Source organism: Pyxicephalus adspersus, chromosome 11 (genome assembly GCF_032062135.1).
Source record: "Pyxicephalus adspersus chromosome 11, UCB_Pads_2.0, whole genome shotgun sequence".
In the NCBI taxonomy this organism is placed as follows: domain Eukaryota; kingdom Metazoa; phylum Chordata; class Amphibia; order Anura; family Pyxicephalidae; genus Pyxicephalus; species Pyxicephalus adspersus.
In genome coordinates, this window is record NC_092868.1 from 50,028,804 (window position 1) to 50,052,025 (window position 23,222).

General features: G+C 42.4%; 1 protein-coding gene across 2 annotated transcripts in view; it reads right to left on the bottom strand.

Annotated features, from left to right (window-relative positions):
• PLEKHG5 (pleckstrin homology and RhoGEF domain containing G5) overlaps positions 1-23,222 on the bottom strand; it is a 205,894-nt gene that overhangs the window by 158,156 nt on the left and 24,516 nt on the right. Inside the window, exons 1-2 of one of the 2 annotated variants that reach the window (XM_072425726.1) lie at positions 22,453-22,601; positions 20,948-21,024 (exon numbers count right to left, since the gene is read on the bottom strand). In XM_072425726.1, coding sequence (XP_072281827.1) covers positions 20,948-21,024; positions 22,453-22,456 — 81 coding nt within the window. In that variant the 5' untranslated portion in view covers positions 22,457-22,601. Of the gene's footprint in view, positions 1-20,947; positions 21,025-22,452; positions 22,602-23,222 lie in introns of those variants that run through there. The other variant, XM_072425728.1, reaches the window with a different exon arrangement.

The following is a 23,222-nucleotide window of genomic DNA, read 5'->3' on the forward strand; positions in this document are numbered from 1 at the left end:
GCATGACATTCAAGTTCACATTGGGGTGTATTGATAAAGTAGTGAAGCTGACATTTACTGAAACATTCTCTGGTGGAGAACCAATTATTGTCATTGAAACACATAGACCTGGAAGATTGATCACCACGGAATGTTTCAGTGAATGTCAGATTCCCCACTTTATAAATAGACCTTATTGTGTCCAATGAAAATAAACTTGCAAAACAAAAGTGTTCATGTTGACAAACATAAGGAAATGTCTGCATGTTGTATAATGCAAACCGCAAACAAATTTGTGCAAAACAATGCGCTGGCAGTCGGATGATTCATGGGGTGATGTCACACACGGCTCAGGCGCTGTGTAAACTTATTAAACTCATAATGATGAGATCGCACCCACGGCTAAGTATGAGCATGAGTGCATAATCCGACTTTAGCCTACAATGGCAGCCAGGATGAACATGACATCATGCCAGGGATCGTCAGCTAAGGGGCTTTATTAAAAAAATGTTAAGCACAGCAAAGTTATATCAATGTATAGCTGTGGCTGTGGCGGAGCTCAGGTGGGACCCTGATGGAGAAGACTTGGAAGGATGCAGGTACTGACCCCAAATCAATATCTAGAAATAATAAAATGTATTCTTAGATATTGATTTGGGGTCACCAGGAGGGGAAAAACACACTTTTCCCACTCTGAAACCAATTTTCCATCCTATATAAAAGTTGTGATAAACTCTGCCTGAAGAAGCTGTATGTGTGCCATGAAACACGTCGCTGGATTTGTCAATGTTGAATATTTGCTCCCCCTGTCAGTTGTAATGGATCCTCCCAGCATCTTCCCCCTCCCATAGTGATGAATGAGCTAATGGAGGGAACCATGGCTGCTGTAGGGGGGCAAGTATTCCCCACACCCAGAAGAGTGAATCTTTACAGCGGCTGGGGAGTGGATAAGTAGCAAAGACCTGATTTTTCTAGACCAAAGAACTAAAATAGCTTCAGCGAGTTTGAACGATCATTCTTTGACATACTCTCATATTTGTTGTCATGTGCATTTAGCTCCAGTCATGTCAATCCTATTTATTGAAGACTAGCCTTCCACTTACAGCCTCCTACCAGTAGCAAACTTCTTTCAAGGTCCTGCAGATTCTGGAGTCCCAAGGTCTGCGTGTAAACAGAACATACCTAATTGCAACACATGCACTGATCCAATACATGCACCATAGTGTTGTACTGCATTGGAAAAAATAGGTCTGATTTTAGTGGTGCATTGGCAGCCTATTGAAATAATTTGCCCAGCTCTGCCAAGCAGCTGTCCAACAGGGCAGAGACCTCTGCTGCTGTTAAAACGAATTCAGCCCCCCCCCCCCCCTGCAGTTTGGGATGCCTTTAGGAATAAATGGCATCCCAGCACATGTCTTGTGCATTGCCATGCGTTTTCACATTCGAATGACTGCGTCAATGCAACACTCTCACAGGAACACGATCCCAAACTCCTACACCAGAACCAATTTAGGAAAATGACTTTTTTCTTTTCTGGCTTTTCATTTTTTTTTTCCTGCATATATTGGAGTCAGTAAAAAATGAGTGTCATCCAAATGTACATTCTGTATCAGAATGAAGAAATAATCTCCCTTGCAGAATGTCAGATAGAAGGCGATGACAAGGGACCGCGTTCCAGACGTGAGTTTATAAATCAGGCAATGGCAGATGGAATGCAACTATCGAGGTGGAAAAGCCAGGATGATAAAGTTATGCGCCGGCCCACGCTGCATGCTGAAAAGGAATATTCACCGTCCAGAGGATGGCTTTGTTCAAAAGGCGCGACTGCTTAAATACCATCAAGGCCACAGAACTTCAAAGGAACTGAAATGTCATCCACATTCTGCATCGATTTCTTTTTTATTATTAGGTGCATATAACTGTCAGGATGTAGAAACCATTAAATTTAAAAGAATCTCCCCTTCCCAAGCAGAGACCTACCTATAGACGCCCCTTAGGGGTCCCTTGTAGCTCTTTGAGATCAAATAAAAATCCATCTTGTTTCTTTTTAATCTGGTAAGAAAGAAAGTTTCATACCCAAATTGCAATCTGATTGGACAAACAATTAGGTCTGCCAATGTAGCACTTGCATCTGACTGGTAGGGTGCTGCACGACTGTGCGCAGTATCGGAAGCACAACCCACGCTCTGCATAAGGCCGATTCATTTATTTTGAATAGGCTTCAAATAAGTCAAAACAGACCTGCAGCCTTCCTAAATTTGAACACTGCACGGTGTGTGCATTATGATGTGCTGCTGTGCAGGTCCATTGGGACCTACTTACAATAAGTTGCATTATAGTGCACTGTAATCATCAGTTGCTCCTCAGAATTGAGTCCTAATTATTTGTGATTGTTTCCAACGATAGATCAAGTTCACGTAGCGCCGTTATGTTCTATGGAGAGGAGAGGGGGAAGGATGAGCGAGTGGCACCTTGTTCTCCTCTATAGGAAAGTACAGCAGTTGTTCCCGATCGGTCATGTGGATTAATGGTCAACAGTACACATCAGATCATATCAGGATGAGCATAACTGTTCATCTCGGGTAACAGTCATCTGTGTATGTAGATTAAGGGAATATTCAGACCTTCTTCAGTCATCATTAATCCCACACGGCTCCTGGTACCTGGCACCTTGCCAGCTGCTTGGTCCCTAAAGCAGTGGTCCCTAACCTTTTGGGGCTCATGGACCACTAAATCTATGGACTGTGGACCACACATGTGTGGGGAGCTGTGAGTCACTCAAAGGGGAAGAAACTTCCCGCAGAGTGACGTCATAACCCGTCCAGAACCTGCCCACTCTCCCATAACAGACTGCGATGGGAGAGTGGGTGGGTTGTGTCCAGAGACACAAGCTGCCCACCACCATGAGTAATTTATACGGGAGACATGGTCCGCGGCAATAGCCAAGGTGCCCCCCCAAAGGGGGGTCCTTCTCCTGACCTGGGGGGTGCACAGGCCGGAGCCGCGGACCACCACTGGTCTTTGATCTCGCAGTCCAGCTGACACCCACGGACTGGGGGCGCCTGCCTTAAAGAACTAGCGGCTGCACATTTAACAGCTGGCGGCAGTGAGCGGTACTGCCCCTATTCATTCTCTATAGAGCTGCCATGTGGGAAAGCTACAGGTGGGTTCTACCCAGAGGTAGCGGTTCCCTGGCATACAGATGTGGTAACCCCACAGCAACCTCACCGGCAGTGTGAACTCAGCCTTATACTACAAACTCCTCCTATTTCTATTAGGGAAGACCAGGGAAGATTACTGACACTGACAGTATCAGTGCAATGCACAGGATGTTATAAGAACATTGCATTTCAGGCAGGATCAACAGCCATTTTTTCAATGCGCCAACAAAGAAAACAAATACAGCTGTTATATTTAGGAACTGGAACGTGCCATATATTATATTTTGCTTCTGGCTGTAAGTTGTCCCTTGTGACACAGCTGCTGGCGGGTGTATATTCCGCTGTTCTATAATTGCGACAAAGCCAGTGCCTGACCGTTCCCCAGCTGTAATTTAGTTGATGACGGCCATGGTAAAATTATTACTTTCTGCAAAACTGATTGCTGTCTCTGACTTTGTCTGTGCCAGGGGTACCAAGCTAAAGAGACCCAGAGGGCTAAAGAAATCAGTTATTGGCTGTGCAATCAAAGGGTTAAAGCATGTGCATGTCCTGGAACTCAGGGGCCCAGGGACCAAAAAGTGTATTGCAATTCCTCCGCCCGAGGATTTATATTGCTGTCAGCACATTGCCTTTATTAGGTCACTGCCCCGCCTCTAACTTGTGATTGGATGGCTCAGCAACAGACTGTTCAGGTCATTTTGCTGCTCTCTACTCCTATCACAATGCTCTTGAATTTAGAATTCTATGAAGTTAGCACTGGATGGCCAGAAATACAAATCCTAGGTAAAGCAGCTCCCATATATAATGCCTGCAGCTCACTTAGGTATTATATAGTAATATCTATACATTTATTATTATCAATACATTTTAATAGGCTGCACCTTTAAATCTTACAGCAAGACTTTTTTGTCTTCAGAATCTCTGCCAGGTTTTTTCCTTGCTGACAAAGTTTTGAATTTGTATCCCTAACCCCACCTAAAGTTGCACTCTGTGTACCTATTAACAGAGCGGCATGTAGGTGCATGTTAACAGCTCTGCTAAGTGAAGGATCAGGCACCAAGGGGACTAAAGGTTCCCTCATTAAAACTCAGAGATCAAGGACCCTGGCCAATGCGACGGCAGCTGCTGAAGACACATGCTTGAATTGTAATGATTTAATTAGAGATTTTCCGAAACAATGGAGCGAGCTGTAATGGTGACGCAAGGTTACTCTCCTCTCCCATTCAGAAGCTCACAGAAGATGAGAAACATCTGACAGCATTAACATGGAAATGTTGGCAGGCAGTATAAAGAGAACCGGTTTAAATTCCAACTACAGAATGAAATACAACCAGTTCTGGCATCAGACTTATATATTCATGTTAAGTGCATTCATGCTTAATAACAGGAGCGGTTTTATTGAAATGAGGGGGGAGCAAACTGGCAAATGCCCAGGGCCCCCACCAGAATGGTGCCATCTTAATAGATAGTACCATCTTTGTTCAAGCATTAAGCAGGGTCAACAGATTTCTTGGACTTGGACTAGACAGATCTGCCTTTGCTGCAGCTTCTACAGACCAAAGCTGCGTACACACGTGCAATAATTATAGTTGGAAATGAACGTCCGATAATCGTTAACAAGAAAAGTGCACAACGACGACGATGAACGAGGATTGTAACTGGAAACGAACGAACATCCTGGCGGATCTGATTGCCCGACGATTGTTCAAAATCTATTGTGTGTACGGTCGTTCAGTGATCGTGGATTGTTCTGCGGTACACTTTCTCCTTTACATGTCACTTCCTGCATCATTCAAACGATCGTATCTAGCGTGTGTACAATATTGGTGGATTATATTTGAACGATCGTATTGTTACAACATGTACAGAATTGTGCACAATACGATCAATCAAAATAATTGTGCATATTTGTTGAAATGTCGTTAGTCGTTTGATTTTTTGCACGTGTGTACCTAGCTTTACTTTGTTGCATTCTGATCAGTGGTGCAGAGGAGACTATGGACAGGTGATGATCCCAACTGTTCTTACCCACCTGATCATTGCCCTTTTGTAAAAATGTGCTGAGCTGCACATCCGGGGACACCCATGCGAGCGCCAGGGCAAACTGAACTCCCAAAGGCCCGAACAAGAGTTATGCTATCCCAATACCCACGCAATCAAGGTGGCTGAGGATTTGAATTCCATACAGACGAAGGGAGAAAATGCCGGTGCCTGCAATGGAATTGGGACAGGTAAGTACCTTCAGGGTATAGTTCCACTTTAAGGATGGAGGTTAGAAGTGTCCCATCACCACCAGGAGGACAATATTCAGCTTGCACATGTGTTGAAATGAGCCACTCAATTGCTCTTTCCCTGATGGAGGTATTCCTAATATTCAATGTGTAGACAGCCAGTTCCCCTGCTGCCCGGTCTGGTTCCTCCCATGTATAAGCTGGTGGAAGAAACCATGATGTGCAGTGGGGGGATTCAGGTATTTTACATATCAGTCTCTTTTCCTCTGCTACCACAAGCTCCCTATGCCCAACCATGCACCCATCCATGCTAGGGAATGAATCCAATCTCTGACATTACATTACTGTACTTTATATTGTTTCCCTCCATGCACCCCAATAGGCTCCCATTAGATTCTTATGTTCTAATTGCTGCATCCTTCAACCTATATTCTATAGAACAATGTTGTACTTGGCGGAATTTTTATTCTCTTTGTTGCTACGGTTGAATGCAAAAAATCACTGTGAGGCCTGACAAAAAGAAGCCAGCGTGATTAGTGGTGGGCAGACGCTGAATATAATCACGTAACCCTATGCAAATTAAGTTATATAATACAGTGGGAACATGTTTTCCGGATACAAATGGTTTTCATTATGTAAAAAAAAACCCTTATGCTTTCCCCACAATCAAATATACAATCTCTGCAGGCTGAAATGTATATTTCCCTCTTAACAGGAGGCCAATTCCATCTGTCTGATGGCTGATAAACTGAGATGAATAAATATTTAGAAAGAATTCAGCTACAAATGGCTAAAGTTTTGGGGGCGTAAAATGCAGAACTGCAGACCAGCGGCTTATATGTGAACTGTTTTATATTTTGCTGTTTTCCTATTCAGCCTTGCTGCTTTCTGAGTGACCTCTCGGCTAATTCCAGACCAGTGGTGAACAGCAAGGAGGCTCAACCGCAGTCCCCACTTCTCCCAATCAAGAGAATGGGGGTAGCTGGAAGCCCTTTTTTTGCATGCAGGTGCACACGGCTGTGGCAAATCATGGCGTGGTTTGCAATGGCGAAATGCAGAAGTTTGCCTGAGCAGTTGTGGTCTGAAGATCTGCACTGCAGATGCTTGCATCTTGTACTTCAGTTTGCCTTTCCTAGCCCTACAGCAAACTGCAAACCGGGAGCTGCCAGCCATGAGGTTTCACACACACAGCTCTTTGGAGACATGCCATGGCACCTAAAGCTGGCACTTTCACCTCCTGCAATTCCTAGTTAGGAAAATGGGTAAAGGGCTCTGTGTTTGCCAATCTTCCCTCAAGGCCATCCTGATATAATACACAGCTCTCACATCTCCACCAGGTAATGGGGAGATGGGTACACCGGATGGCAACAGTAGGAACAAATAAATGCAGCTCTGTTGTGTTCTATATAGAGGGGAGGGGAGAGGACGAGTGAGAGGGTCTGCTGTGTCTTCCCCAAAAGCAAAATAAAGGTCATGGGCAATCTGCCATCAGGGACATTTTCAGATGAATTAAGCAAATACAAAGTGGGAGCTCAAAATGCACATCACCCCAGCTCGCTGGACCCCCTGGCATTCTGTCAATTAAGACCATTGAGAAGGTGGGGGCCCTAAGCAGTTGCCCATTTTGCACCCTCAATAGGACTGTCCCTGTCTGCCATTTAGCCATTCGGAGCAGCAGATTGCAGGACAGCTTTACTATGGCGCTTCATCTGAACCATTACAGTTCCCCATGGCACTACACAGCTGCTTATTGCATCTTTTAACAGCAGTGCGCCAATTAGCCCCAAAAAATATTATAAATTGTTTATTTGGGCAGCATTGTGGCTCAGAGGTAGCCCTCTGCCCTTTAGAGCACTTCCCCTCAAAACTGACCTTAGACTGTAATAATGACACATGACTATGGTAGGGACATTAGATTGTAAGCTCCTTTGAGGGACAGCTAGTGATAGGATTATGGAATTTGTACGGGGCTGCATAATATGTTGGCGCTATATAAATACTGTATTATAATATATTTTTGCTTTGGCCAGAATTTGACAACTCCGCTCATCTCTGCTCATTCAACTAACTTATTCTACTCATCAGCCAATTTACCCTGCTGATTACTAAGCAGCTGTTACATAACTGACACATTGTAAGCATGTTGTACCTTGTAGGAAAATGAATTCCACAGATGTTGGTTGGTAGAAGTCAGACCTTCATAAACAGTTATACAGTTCTTCCATTTACAGATGGCTGCGTCCACCAATGAATACATACATAATGTAAAGCTGATTAATGCGTGCCGATACACCAAATAACAGCACAGAGGGTGCGGCATGGTGTAATACCTAACCGTAGGATCATACAGAACATTCCACATACAAGAGAGTCAGCACAGGTCAGGGAAGGTTTGATTTTGCAATATCAATAGGAAATATGGAGAAATCTGGAGAAAAAAAAAACTTACTAACAAGTTAAAGATAACCTCAGGGGGAAATGAAGAAATCTTTTACTGCCTTGCTGTTCTGTATTTTTAACTGATGATCTAGGAACCCCTTTTTGAACATGCAGGAGAGGGGTTCTTAAACACACCCACATAAGTCTGCTTGATTTCCAATATGCAGAAAAAAAAACTAAATGCATTGCCAATACGGTATTACTCCTTTACTGTATAGTAAAAATTGAGAGATAGGGCATGTTATTTTGTTAAATATTGTAGCCAAAAAGCAAAGCCACTGTGCTATGATCTGACATCTGTAAACTTATATGAATTAGGCTGCTTGGTCTGTATTAAAGTACATAGTCTGAACATTATGAGTACACTTTACAATACTTTATTGCATTTTTTTTTTTTTTTTTTTGCTTCCTAATGAGATTCTTGAACTAAGTGTCTCTTTACCTTAGTTTTAAGTATTTTGTACCAAATGTCACAGCCAGAAGAGACAGCGCAAGCATCCATTACAACACTGCCACCTGGTGTTCACTTGTCAGAGTTGGTCTACAAGAGACTGCAGGGTGCTCCTTATGTACTAATCGAGTGTTTCTGCACCTTTTTACATTGGTAAACCCCTTGAAAAACATTTAAGGACTTCATGGAACTTCTGCTATATTTACTATGTCCATAGGTCATAGTAGATTAGTGTGGAGGTCAGGGGGAAGTATGACTCCTGGATTGCTGACCGGTGGAAAGAATGTCATTTTTACAGAAAAATGGTGTAAATTAAACTGACCTGGAAGGCACAATTTGCTCAAGGAACCTTTGGACCCTAGGGTTCTAAAAAAACCTTGGTTGAGAAACATTGTACTAACCTGTACAGCAAAAGCATTTTCTATGTTGATTTAGTACTATTTAAAGCATACCTAAACTCAGAAGTTTCACTTTACATAAAAGGGTAGACAACCCTTTTATGTTAAGTAAAAATTTTGTTGCTTGCCCAGGGAGAAGAAGAGAAGATGGCGGAACCCGGAGCGCCAGCTTGGGGATGGATGCAGGACCCGATGCAAGACACCTCCAGATGGATCAGACTGCCCTGCGGGATTAAAGGTAAGTGTATTTTTTTATAGGCACTTTTCAGTTTAGTTTCTCTTTAAAGTATAATATTGTAGTATTTCTCCACCCCAGTGGGGAAGCAGGCTGGACCCTAAATACTTTCATTACAATATCAGATTCATTTACTGGAGCTGGGTCCTTCCAGCAATGTCACAGAGAAGCTACCGATCAACACTCACCAGACACTGTTTAGCAGAAGTCTCAACCTTGAAGGTGCTCCTTAGTGGTGGTCACCTTCTTCTGGAAAAAAACATGAAAAACATCACAAGAAGACCCTCTCCCTAAGAAATGGACCAACTTTTTGTGATAACATTTCCTTGTCCAGATTGAAAGGAGTTTGTCCAGACAATAAAATGAGAATTGCCTTTGCAGACTTGAAGAATTTAATCGCTATAGTTCCATAATGTGAGTCTGCCATTGTTCATGTAGTGCAACACAATTAGTGACCTCACCAGTTACACCAACCCAACTGCACCATTCAGATTCTAAGACCTATAGGAGTTAGCCCTATGCAAGCTCAAGCTCTACTTCCCGTGTCAAATGGAAGAGATGTGAGCTCCTCCATACTGAGAAGGCCCAGACTTTTATGAGAGAGCAAAGGCCAATTAAGTTTCTGCCACTGGGGGGGCCACCGAAAATTGGCCTTGATGCTTTGTCATGCATGGGTCAAGTAGAAGCTCTTTTTGAAGCCCAATTTTAACTTATTTTAACCCAACACCTCCACCACCCCATGGACCTGCTTTTAACATTTTTCTGTTAATAGCTTTATGAGTACATTTTGGGCCAGGTCCAATAAAGCTCCCTGGGACTGAAGAAGATAGACAATCATGGGGAACCTGGAATGGATTTTTTTTAAAAAGGATTTGGCAAATGTTTTGAACAAAGCATGTTCATTCCAGATGTGCTGGATGACCCGGGTTCTCCCATGATAGTCTATCTTCTAAAGTCTTCAGGAGCTTTAATAAATCAGATCCATTGTCTTTGGTCTGGTCAAGGGACATCACCGGTTCTCTTCCTCTGGTAGAAAGAAGGTCCTGACTACTGTAGGGAACGATGTTACAGTGCTGATCTCTGCTATCTTCTATGAATCCAAGGTGTCTGGATGACGACCAACCAACCACCACTCTTTACTCTTGGGTAGTGTGTCGTTGCCATCTTGAACAAGCCCAAAGACATACAGATGCTGAACAAGCCCAAAGACATACAGATATTAGAAAAAAATTCTAATTTCCAAAAACAAACTACCTGCAACTGGCTTTTAGCTATAAATGTAATCCACTGACATTACCCTTTGAGTCCAGGGTGGCTGGATTAACACCTACCACCCCACCACCCCTTTCCCTTGTGTAGTGTGTTCCTGCCATCCTGGGCTACTGGGAAATGGGTTGACTGATACCTGATGGAAGAGGACCGGAGCTGGACAGCCCTAAGGAAATGCAAAGAAAGCTTTCATTTCCAAAAACAAACTACCTGGAAATGGCCTTTGGCTATGAATGTTGTCACTGACATTCTCCTAGGAGTCCAGGGTGATGAAGAGGATGACCACCAACCCATCAACCACCCCTTCCCCTTGAGTGGTGTGTCTTTGCCATCCTAGGCTAACAGAAAATGGGTTTACTGATACTTATTTGAAGAGGACAGGAGATGTACAACCCCTAGGAGATGTAAATAAAGCTTTCATTTTCAAAAACAAAATACCTGGAATTGGCCTTTAGCTACGAATGGATTCATGGATATTCTCCTGAGTCTAGGGTGGGTGGATGACCATTAACCACCCCCACCCGTTCCCATTAGATAGTATGCCCTTGCCATCCTGGGCTTCCAGGACATATGGTGAATGATACTTGGTGGAAGAGGCCTCTGACATTTTCCTATTAGTCCAGGGTGGCTAGATGACCACCAACCAACCACCACTTTTTCCCCTTGGGTAGTACATCTTTGCCAACCTGGGCTCAAAGGAAATGGGTTAAATGATACCCGGTGGAAGACGACTAGAGCTTTACAAGCCCAAGGAGATGTCAATAAGGTTTTCATTTAAAAAAACAAACTCCTGCTATGGGCTTTTAGCTTTGAATGGAGTCATGGAAATTTTCCTGAGTACAGGGTGGCTGAATGACCACCAACCATCCCACCACAATTTTCCCTTGGGAAGCATGGCATTGCCATCCTGGGGCTCACAGGAAATGGGTTGAATAATATTCGGTGGAAAAGGACAACAGCTGTACAGCCCCAAGAAAATGCAAACAAAAAATTTCATTTCCAAAACAAATAACCTGGAATTGGCCTTTAGCTATGAATGGAATCACTGACCCAATATTAAGGTCAAAGGTCTACATATAAGTCTTATATAAAACTAAACTGAGCAGACTGGAGAACAGTTTCATGACGCACTTATTCTTTTGTACAGATCTATGGTATCCCTTCAGGTCTGCCAGCTCTCTGCAAGATCTTGTTTCCCAGAAGTCTCTTTACATGCGTTCCTCTGATTAGTGTGTCATTAACTAGAAAATGTCTCGATGATCCATGAAATTAATTCCTGACATGGGGAAAATGTGTCTGCCATGGGAGCTTTCCATCAAGTGCCCTTTATTCATGCCCACTCATCTGTTTATAAGCGAGGAGGGGAGTGAATTTCCTGCTTCTCTTCATCCTACCTCGGTATTTGCTCCGCTAAACCCACACAAATTTCATAGACTAAACAGAAAAAGTGCCAGGGCTCATTAATAAAGTAAATTCATTTTTTAATATATTTTTATTATTTATTATGTTGCAGTAAAAGTGAAAAGACTTCTTTTTAATCAGGTGTATGTGGTATATACCATTGGCTGCCAGCAGGGAGATCAGATTACTTTAAAAGCCTGGCTTCCTCTAATGTACAAGGATATTTTCAAGCATGCAGGTGATGATTGGTTCTCTTTTAGGAAAGTGCCTTGTCTTCTCAAATATGCTTCAATAAGCACTCCCTACGTCTTCAAGGGCACATGGACAGCTGGCATCTAGTTTGGTAATAGGTAACACAGACAGTTCACTATACCTTAATATTCCAAGCTTTCCTAAAATTTGATTGTTTGGATGAGAGAAGTTTAATATTAATCGTTGATCTGACAGGACAAGCAGCTAAATAAACACCATCAGAGGCCGGGTGTAATGATGAACAGCCAGGAGGAGACACAATGACTTCAGGTCATTATTAACAATCGGCTTTGCAGATCTAAGCCAAGGCGATAGTTTTTGCAGTAATCTCCACCCCTACACGCCAGAAAATTAGGCAAAACATTTACAGAAGCCTCCGACATGCTCATATGTGTGATAAACTTTATCTTAAATCAGGCCAGGTTCACTTTAAAGAACCCCCCACCTCAAATGTACGGGAAGCTACCAGAGATTGCGCAAGGTAACTGATCACCCTAATTTCACTGTACACTGGAAGCTTCTCACAATGTGCATTTGAAGCTGCAGCAAATCAGATAGAATCTGCTTCATTTCCCCCAGCCCAATGGTCCCTACCAACCCCTTTGATTCACTGGATTTCAGTTCTTTCATTTCGGAAGGCTCAGCAACACTTTTGGGCTAAAGCCAATCTGCTGAATTGCCTTGATTTGCCTTAATTTACCTGGCGTTCTGGCTTGGGGTTAAATTTCATTACAAAAAGCGGTAACCCTGACCCACTCGGGGTGCAATTGATGGCTTACTTGGTCTCTACGAGCCCACGGCATCCTCCAATGACTGTGTCCACTTGGCTATGCTCGGCCAGCATCTGTGTCCCCTTAGTGATGCCCAACATCTGTGTCCCCTGGCCTCGCATTCCCAGCGTGTGAACGTTGGAGGCGCAAGGTCAGGGGATGCAGATGCCGGGGGAACATAGGACATGTGTGCGTGTGGGCGGCGGGCGCTGCTGGTGGGGTGGGACCAGTGTGAAATTTAAAAAAAGAAATATTTTTAAATGTCAAATGTACTGCTTCAACATTTAAAAATAAAAAAATTCTAAAATAATCACACCACCAGGGAGCTTAAGGTTGTACAGGCTTCAAATGGTAGTCATTCAAGATGAATGGTTTGTGCTCATGCAAAAATTTGACAGGTGAACAGCAGTCAACCTGCCAGGGCGGATTGAAGAATGACCGATCAAGAATGACCAATGTGCACTCCTATGGTGGAGAACACAGTGGGGTGCTGCTTGCTTGTCCTCCACCTTCCCCTCGTCCGTGCAAGGCTTTACACATCAGCCATGCTTTTGTATCTGGCTGACCTGCTTTTTTTATTATCATCCAAATTCCTCTCGATCTGAACATATTCACTGGTTCCAAAATCTGCCCTCTTCATGTGTCTACCACAACCTCAGCCTATGTACATGGAAGCATGAGAGGGAGGTTGCACAGTATGCAATGGCTGAAATCCCTAAAGAAGAAGCTTGGCAGCTGAACAAAGTGAGATCAGGTGTAGAGAAGAAACCCCGTATATGTGCTGCTGGGGATGGAGATTCTTAAAGCAAACACTGCATTGCCTGACATGAGCAAAGTGCAGGTTTTCTTTAAATCTTCCAGATCAGCACTGCTCCTCCAGTTATGATGACAATGATCTGAGCAGATGCATTGGAGGAGGCAGCCCTGAGCACAGTTGTTGCTGCAGATGGCTATGACAAATGTTATTAATAAATACATGACATTATGATGTAACTAATAAAGAAAAAAAATAGATACAATGTTATCACAAGAGCAGAATCTCAGCCACAAAGTGGATGTAGGTCAAACTATTTTTTAGCTTTGGATAAAGTAGGGAGGGGTTGGACCTACTGGGAGAATTGGTCTATTTCATTTGTCCAGGTGGCCCTGCTATTAAAACCCAAGGGGGAAAAGAAGACTTCAGGGAAAGGTCTCCAGCGGGGACACCTGTTCCAGAGACATTTCTCTTGGATGAATATTGGAACTTTTACTATTAGTTTCTTAGGACTGGAAGTAAAGGGAAAGCTCCCTCATCCTAATAAGGATTTTAACCCCCTTCCTGAACCATACTAGGACTTACTAAGGAGGTTGTTCAAGTTAGATCTCAGCACTTTGCTCTCTCCCTGTGCTAAGGCAAACCTCCTGGCAATAGGCTTTGCCCACCCACTGTTCTAATGCTTCATAACAGTGTCTCCGAGAACAAAAAATGTTGCTCTCCCTGGATAGCTTGCAAAGGGTGAGTTTTGCCCCTATGTCTTTGGTTTGGCTCCAAGTTCAGTTCTTAGGCTATGTACACACGTCAGTTGATTCTTGCTTGATACGATCAGATATGATCGGTCGGGCTTGTCTCTGGCGAGAATCTGACACATGGACAGAGGTTGTCCGACATTGTTCATGAATGCATCCTGACAGATCCATTAGCGACCAACGATAAAGGATAACAATGCAAGTGGGGGGAGAAGAGCACAGCGAGGTGCCATTTGTTCTCCCCTCTCCATAGAACAGAATGGCGCTGTGTGTACAGCTCTTGTTTGTTCACCTAACACTCGCTGGAAATTATCATAAAAGATGGTTTCTGGCGACAATAATTTAGCGCATGTATGCACTTTTAGTTAATAAAAAGTGGAGCCAGTACAGAGGACTGCACAAGAAGATTTAATGACCTTGTGCCACTTATCAATGGAAACAGCCCCTACTCCATATTGTCTGAGTAAAATAGGCAAATGTTGCTGATTTTCACTAGTAATAGGTCAGGCCAAAAAAAAGGGACAAATCTAAGGGCCCTTTTAGGGCCACAGTATAAAACCAAACTGCTGCTGTGTGGCTGAGAGAGGCAAACTACACCACGGGCAACCAGAAACAACCAAGGTGACATGGGAACTGTGCCGTTATCTGACACAGCCACGTGCAAACATTGGTTCCAAATCTCTCCGAGTCAATTAAATGAGAGAAGCCTGGACCAGCAGGGTGCTCATTTTAGATCTGAAGTTTCCCTAAAACATGGCCTGTCCTTTGCATTGAAAGAATAAAGGGGCATCAGAATCTTTCTACCTGTGTCCTCAAACCACCCACTGGACCCGATTTCTTCCCGTTCCCGTAATATAAACTTGCATGGCGCAGAGTTTAGCAGTGGGCTAGACATAAACTATACAAATATGATAATAGTAATAATATTATACGCTGTATTTATTTTGTGTGAGGGCCAACGTTTTATACAAAGCGAGAAGGATAAGGATGCAGAATGGAGCGCTTGGTGCAGAATGATTCATGGAGTCATCGAAGCACAAACTCGGGTTTCAGGTTTCTAAATTGTATGTAAAACGCATATAGAGTATTGTAAACGAAGCAATCCATGCAACATATACAGGGGTGTTCTGAGAAGGGCACATGGAGAGATGGGGGGAATAAGGCTGAAATAATATCTGATTTCGGGGAAAATGATCTAAGGAATTGCTGGAATGATGAAAAAAAAGTGAAATGCTTTTACTCATAAAGTTGTTGGCACTCCAGATCAGAATTTTGTCTTTTTCAAGGTACAACAGGCAGAAGCCTTCTTTGGCTGTTCATGTCACTGTCCAATATTAGTTGGGGCAGGATCCTAATGGATTCCAGAATGTGACATCGCCAGAAAGGGACAGTCAGGGAGCGGCAAGTATGGGCAAATCTGCAGCACTGGATTTGCAACCCCTTGCATCCAGAAGCAATGCAGAAAAGGGGTCAGGATTACAGATTTAGCTTGGCGTATACGATTTACAATATAGGAAAACTTTGCAGAATGGGGGGGGGGGGGGGGGGGGGTAGTTGGTGGGAAGATAGGATGGGATGGGGGTTAATATTTTCTCAGAGAAGGGCTTTAAGGCATTTTATGCATATTTCATAATTCCTTCAATCATTTGGCAAATGATTGTACATTAAAAATGTTTTAAGCCCAATTTTTTTTTGCCTTTCCTATTCCCTGTATTACTATTTGTCCTGGTGAAAAAAAAGAGAAAATCCCAAATTTTCAGTTGTCACTAGAAATAGGGGGGAAATCTTAGAATACAGACAGTGGTGTCATGCACAACCGCCCAAGAACAGATTTTCTTCACTATGAAGAAATTTAGGACCATTTCAGACCTGGCAGATAGCGTCAGGATCCCAAAATGTTGCTTTTGGTTGCACTTTTTTTATCTGAAGATTTGCACCACAGCCACATGCAAATCTGGTTTCCCTTGGTTTGCCACAAACTTCTGCTGTCCGCCCAGGGGCTGGTGGCCCTTATATTCTCACTTCCCATGGGAACAGGAATTGAAGATAAATCTGCTCGAACCTATGGCCAAAAAGGGTTTTAACCATTTTCTGCTCTTGTCAATACGTTACATATACTTTTAAAACCATTTGATATTGTTTAATAACAAGCTGTGATACTGTAGAAAAGACACAAACCTATACTATACAAGACAAAAAATCTAGATGCCAAACATAAAACAAAAAAAAAACATGCATTTCTATAACAAATAATTATTATTATTATCAATGTTATTATTATTAATATTATTAATAATAATAATAATGAAAATACTGCAGGAGTTCTGCATTTCATGGCCGCCACTGATGAAATTTTGTCATCAGAAATATAAATGTCTTATTACTGCCGAGCAAAACCCACTAACCACAGGAGATAGACACCGCATGGTGACCCACCTGGTGCTGAGAGCTGGCTTCTCATCAATATTATGTTAGATTGCTTATTGGTGATTAGGGAATTACTTTTAAACTAAACCAAAGACACCGAATATCAGTAACGGAGTATTATTATTGGTATTAAACAGTATTTATGTAGTGCCAACATTTTAGGCAGTGCTGTACATTAAAAAGGAGTTTCATATGACAGACAGATACAGACAGTGACATGGGGGGGAGGAGAGGACCCTGCTCCAAAGAGCTTACAATCTAAGAGGTGGGGGAAGTATCACACAATAGGAGGGGAGATATGGAGTGGTGGAAGTAGTGATGGTTTTAAGAGACAGAAATAGACTAATTTGAAAAGATGGGTTTTGAAGGTTCTTTTAAATGTGCAGAAAGTAGGAGCAAGCCGAACAGGACGGGGAAGACCATTCCAGAGAATCAGAGCAGCTCTAGAAAAGTCTTGGAGCCGTGCATGTGACGAGGTTATGAGAGAGGAAGTCATTAGTAGGAGGAGCCGCTAGGGGAGCTGTAAGAGAGTGGCTAGGGGAGTATTTTTCTATCAGATCAGAGAGGTAAGTAAGACAGGAACTGTGGAGGGATTTGAAGGATAAACACAGAAGCTTGAATATCACAGTACATGTTGAAAATTATTAAATGTACTTCTAAATGCAGCTAGGGCAATTACTGACTACGACTTGGAATCAGCCCCCACCCCCCAGCAGAAAGAAAGGGAGGAGCAGCATAAGGAGCCAATCACAAATACTGCATATAGTGGTTGCACAAAGGAACACACTGGCAGGAGGAGAAAGGAAAGTGGTGAGCTTATCAAACACCCACAAACAGTGGTCACTGAAAAAGTCTGGGTGGTGCACCCGACCAATAGGGGCTGGAGAGAACACTGAATGTTTTGCTGTTCCTTCACAAGTGATGGGAAGGGAGGTGACCAACCTCATCCTTATCGTGTAACCGCAGAAAAATCAGTTCACCAGCCTACCTGTGCTGCCTGTCAGGCTTCCTATAATATAATAATGAAATCAGTGTGGAAAGTAGTTCTTAGTGGCTGATATGTTATGAATGACCTCAGTGGATCACCTATCCATCACTCAATGGAAACGAATAGCTACTTGCAAGAAAAAATGATGCATTTGTAGGCAACATTTATTGCACATATACTGCATTATGTGTGGGGTTATGTACTTGGAATCAGCAGAGAATCATAAAACGCAATTTAATTGCATCAAACTGCTATTGAAATGCATTATTAATATTAAATAATACCACATGTACACAAACCGCATGCATTTTCTGAATGCAGAAGTGTAAATCTAGCTTTGCTTGTAACGGCAGCCTCAGTTACCATTTTTACCATCGATCAGTTTGGTAAATACCCCTCGCTTATCACAGCCACCAAAAAGCTCAACAGCAAACATCATGCTTGTTAAAAAAAAGTTAAAAATATAAGTAAATAATAGAAAAAAGTCCAAACTCCTCCAAAACATACCTTTCAGCAACCGCCTTTCTGTGCCGCATATAAAGCCGTGATGATTTCCCTATTCCAAAACAACACATCTGTGATCTCCAGCAAGATAATGTGAACCAAATCCACTAAAGCTTTGCAATAAGGATCAAGTGGATTAGGACAAGTCCCTGTCAGGTCCGTGAAGTTTAAATGCAACATGGATGTAATCTAGACGCTCAGCCAATTATGTGCTGGCATGCTACCAGGTGTTCAGGGTTAACGATGGCCTTGTCTACTCTAGATAGTGGCCCTTGTATCCTGCAACTCCTTACAATCACTGTTTTGGGGATTATTAGGAATATTTTTGACCCTGCTTCTATATCTGACCTTTTTAAGAAGCCCGCACAAACCCTGTCATTATATTACAAGCATGCCCTGTAATGTTCTGCATTTTTGGTTATTTATTTGAAAAAAATACCATTCAAAATGATACATTGTAATATAATGTTGTGTCATGTACTACAATTCTGGTTAATGTTCAATTTCTCCAATCCAAACAAATGGTCTATTTCAATATCTCTTAGACTGTAAGCTCTTTGGGGCAGGGTCCTCTCCGTCTACTGTGTCTGTCTGCCATTTGCAACCCCTTTTTAATGTACAGCACTGTGTAATATGTTGGCACTATATAAATCCTGTTTACAAATAATAAAAATAATAGATATTGGTGGTGGGAGGCATAAAAAAAACTGGCCAGGCATAAAAAAACCGTTTAATAATATTAATAATAATAATAATAAATCTATAGAACAGATGCAGGTAAGTCTAAGCGGAAAATTTTGTCAAACTTTCTGACTGCACATAGTTAGCGTTTTCCCCCTCTCAAGAAAACCAACTTTGGTGAAAAATATGCAAAATTACATAAAAGGATGACCTCAGAGAGACTGCTCATTAGTCAATGTCCCAGCATTTGCATTTTGTTTTTCGAGTGATCAAATTCACAGCGAAACCAAGCCACAAACATACAAATGGAGCTTAGCTCGGTGTTAGAACTTCCTACCAGTGCTAGACCCAGAAAAACAGGGCTAAGACATCTCAGATGCAAAAATGTAGCTCAGTAAGAGGATAAACCAAAAATAGGTGGCAGTGGGAGCCATAACATTAGGCAAGGACTGTGGTTGGAGCAGTCTTGGAACGGACCAGGACCTGAACCTGGGGGCCTGAGTTATGGGTTTGGCCCTGTGATATCACATCACATGACAATGCAACATACAAAGATGTTAGACAATTGCATCTTTTCAAACTTGTGGTCATTGCTTGGTGAGGGCCCTTTTCTGTCCCAGCACGAATGCACCCAACGTCCAACGCCAGCTCCAGAAAGACATGATTTGATGGTGGAACACGAGTGGCCTACACAAAGCCCTCAACCCTACTCAACGTCTTTGGGATGAATTGGACCCTGAGCTCACCAATGGCCGAATAGGCACAAATTGTAGAGAGATCACAAGATCTTGAAGAAAGTCCTCCCAGAAGAGGTGAGGCTTCTATAGCTGCAAAGGTAGCACCAAACATTTATCAATGGCCATCCTTTTAAAATGGGGGGGTCAACAAGCTCATATAGGTGTGATGGCCAAGTGTTAACCCCCATAAAATGTACTCATTCAATGTACAAAATAAAATGATGACCCTCAAAGGTCCACAATGTCCATGTTATAGTGGCCATCAGGGATCATAATAGAAACAAGGCATTGTTTGTAGTTAATTGTAGCCCGATACTTATTATTTTACTTATTATTAAGTAATTACTTAAATTCAATATTTATGAACATGACAAAGTTTATATTGACATAGATGACAGAGTAATGATGTCATTAAATTGTGTCCCATGTGACACCATCTCATTCTTAATGTGAAGCCTTCTCTAAAATAAAAGGTCTGTTTATACCCACTGGGACCCCCTATATCCCCAAATAACCTGTAAACCATATTTTAAACAAATAGTAATCTCTGGCAAAGCTGGGTGTGACATTACCGTCCTCCATGAAAGATTCCTTGGGGAACTCAGAGAAAGATAAAAAAAAAGGAAGGCACTCCAGTGCATTGCAAGAGCGTTGAGATTTTAGTGGTCTTGTGTTGGGGACCCATGAAGTGGTCCTTGCATTATGGTGGAAGGTTCATTTTATGGTCATCAACACAACATCATTTAGTGTTCATCATTCCAATGTTCTTTACTAGCCAACAGCCCAAAGGCTAATTCAGATACGTGATGATGTTGTGGTGCAGTTACGGCATTTTCACATGAATGGGTGAGATTCCACATGCAGCGTCTCACCTGCTGGTGCCCATAGGGAAGAAATCGGAGTGTTAATCTGCAGTTTCTTACTGCCCATTGTAAAATGTTCAACACTGGTTTATTAAAAGCCAGCACAGTAGTTGGGGTGGACAAGAAACTTGTACAGCGCCAACTGCTGGGAGCTGCACATAACCCATTGCTTCCAGTGCTGGTCTGATCTAACTATTGATCAAACTACAGATCACTTATTAACCATGAACCATCGTAGTACAAGCAGTTGGGTGCCTCCTACTCCTTGAATATCCAACATCTAATATAAAAGAACCAATAAAATATATTTATACACAATATCCAAAATCCAATCATGACATGTAGGTAACCATATACACATCATCACATGACATCCAACAACTAGCAATATAGAAATATATACAACACAAATTAAAACCAACAACCAATTGTCTAAAATCCAGCAACACCCAACAAATATTGATTTTATGATATTTCTTTTTTTATATTTATAATATGTTATTATAAATTTGTTATATTCTAGTATTCTATTATATTTATTTTGTTATATTCTAATATTCTAATATATATAATCTCTTGAGGCTTTTTTGATTCTTGCAGACGGTGCTAAGTTGGTAGCAGAACTCAAAAAAACATTCATATCTGCAGCACCTACCTTAACAGCTCTTCTTTTATCAATGCAGTCCGTACTCTCACAAACCAGAGTTTTCTCTTCTATGGCCGTTCGTTCATCTGCAGAAACAAAGAGAGAAAATATATATAAGTGCTTCTTGAATACCCGCTGATTTTGCTTTACCCAGTTAGCTCGCTGCAAATCCACCAGGCTGGGTCTACCTAATTGGAAACATGAGAATATGTGCAGTCCCTATTGACAGAAAACAGCCACAATGCCCCAGTTCAGAACACGTGATCTAAGATATCTAGGTTTCAGGTCAGTGGTGATGTTAAGCCCCTTAGATAACAGGCCCCTATTTTAAATGGACCTCTGGCCACTCATAAGTTTGAATTCTAGTAAAGCAAAGGATGGCTCTGTAGTCAAGGGGGAATGGGGCATCTCCTTAATGCCACCAGCACCTATTTTCTCCATTTGACCTCCTTTATGTGGCTCCTTTATGACCCATCTCTGCAGTTCTTATGTTTAAGGAGAGCAGGAAAGGTCTGGAGAAAGGAAAAGGCAGGATAGGCTGGGAGGAAAGATAGGGCACATGGGGGTGGCTGCAGGCCGGGTAAGATCTTTCTACAGGGAGGATAGGATCTTTGTAGGCTGGACAGGGGCGTGGTCACAGAAAGGAATATGTTTCAGCAGGGGAGGGGTTTAACTGCAGGGGCGAGACCAGGAGGCAGAGTTGCCATTTTTTTTAGATTATTACCATTGCCAAAATGTCCAATTATACCAACAGGTGGGTAAAATTCCATAAGATGGCAACTTTAGTTGGGGAAGGAGGTGGAGTAGGGTCTTGCTGCAGGGTAAAAGGGGGGCTGCAACAAGAACTGAAATTGTTGCAGGGCAGATGGACTGGGGCAGAAGGGGTAATATCTGTCCCTGGGGGATTAGGAATGGGTAATATGTTAGTGAGGGTTCTATATGGCGAGATGGTTTGACTTTTACGGTGCACATAAGACCCCATTTCCCCCAGTTACACCTTTGGCCATATTCACCAAACAATGCAACTGAGCGACATGCAAACATATCAGCCAATCAGAATTTATTTCTCTGGCATTAGGTATAAAAAAGCTCACTACAGCATCTACACATTGCACTAAGCACACTCATCCATGCACTAAGCTAAATCAAATACTACGGTGTAGTAACCCATAGCGCCCCCCCCCAAGGGCTCATTTATAAATAATAAAAAAAAAGTCTTAATGGATAAATGACAAAATAAAATCTGACCAGTTACTATAGGGATGCTGCACTTTCTATAAACAGTGACCCACAGCAACCAGATAGCACTGTACTACAACAAACTGGTGCTGGTTGCTAAGGGATACGGCTGTCGACTCTCATCTCATGAAATAAATCTGAACATTTGTGGATTTTTTATGAATGATTATAATAATATTGTTAGCAAAATAAGAAGCAGACAGAAGCTGGCCCTACACTGTCGCAGTCGGTTGAGCACACGTCGCGCAAAATTTGGCGTCGTCGTTTTAACTCACCCATCGATGGCTGCAGCGTCTGCCTGTGCTGTGAGAATTGCTGCGTTGGCTGTGGAATGATTTCTCACTGAAGCGTCGCTGCCACTAGAGCGACGTGTTTGTGTCTTGCTGTGCAGCGGATAGAAAATGGTGCAGAGAAATCCGACTTCAGCCGCCGTTCCCTGTCAGATGCTCACAGAACAGAAAAAAAATGACTTAGAGGTAAACTCCAGATTTAACCCTTTCCATTATGCCCTCCTTTCCTGGAACCTCCGGAATACTTACTGCAAAATTCTGACTATTTACAAATCTCCTGCGTTCTATGTGATGCAGCGATTGGATAGAAATTAAACGTACTGTTAGATTGGCCCTGCGCAACTATACATGCAGTCACATGATCTGGGCATGAGCGACTGCAAGGAAACGATTCATCGGCGAATAATAATATGGAACAACATGAGATCGACTGAAAAAATAAAATGTGATTGGTTGTATCATTCACATTGCCACATTTGCAGAATCAATGAGAAACGCAGAGCCTGATCGCATTTGTGTGCGATTGACCGAAATATTAAAACACGATCGATCAGCCGTATATGTAAGCAATCTCTGCTGTAAATACAATACGGTGAACATAACAAACACGTGCAATAATTGTCATTAGAAAACAAACGATTAGCGACCGATCAATGATTATTCACGATTATTTTGAAAAGATCATATTATGAACAATTTTGTACATGCTGAAACGATACGATCGTTCAAATATAATCCACCAATAATGTACACAC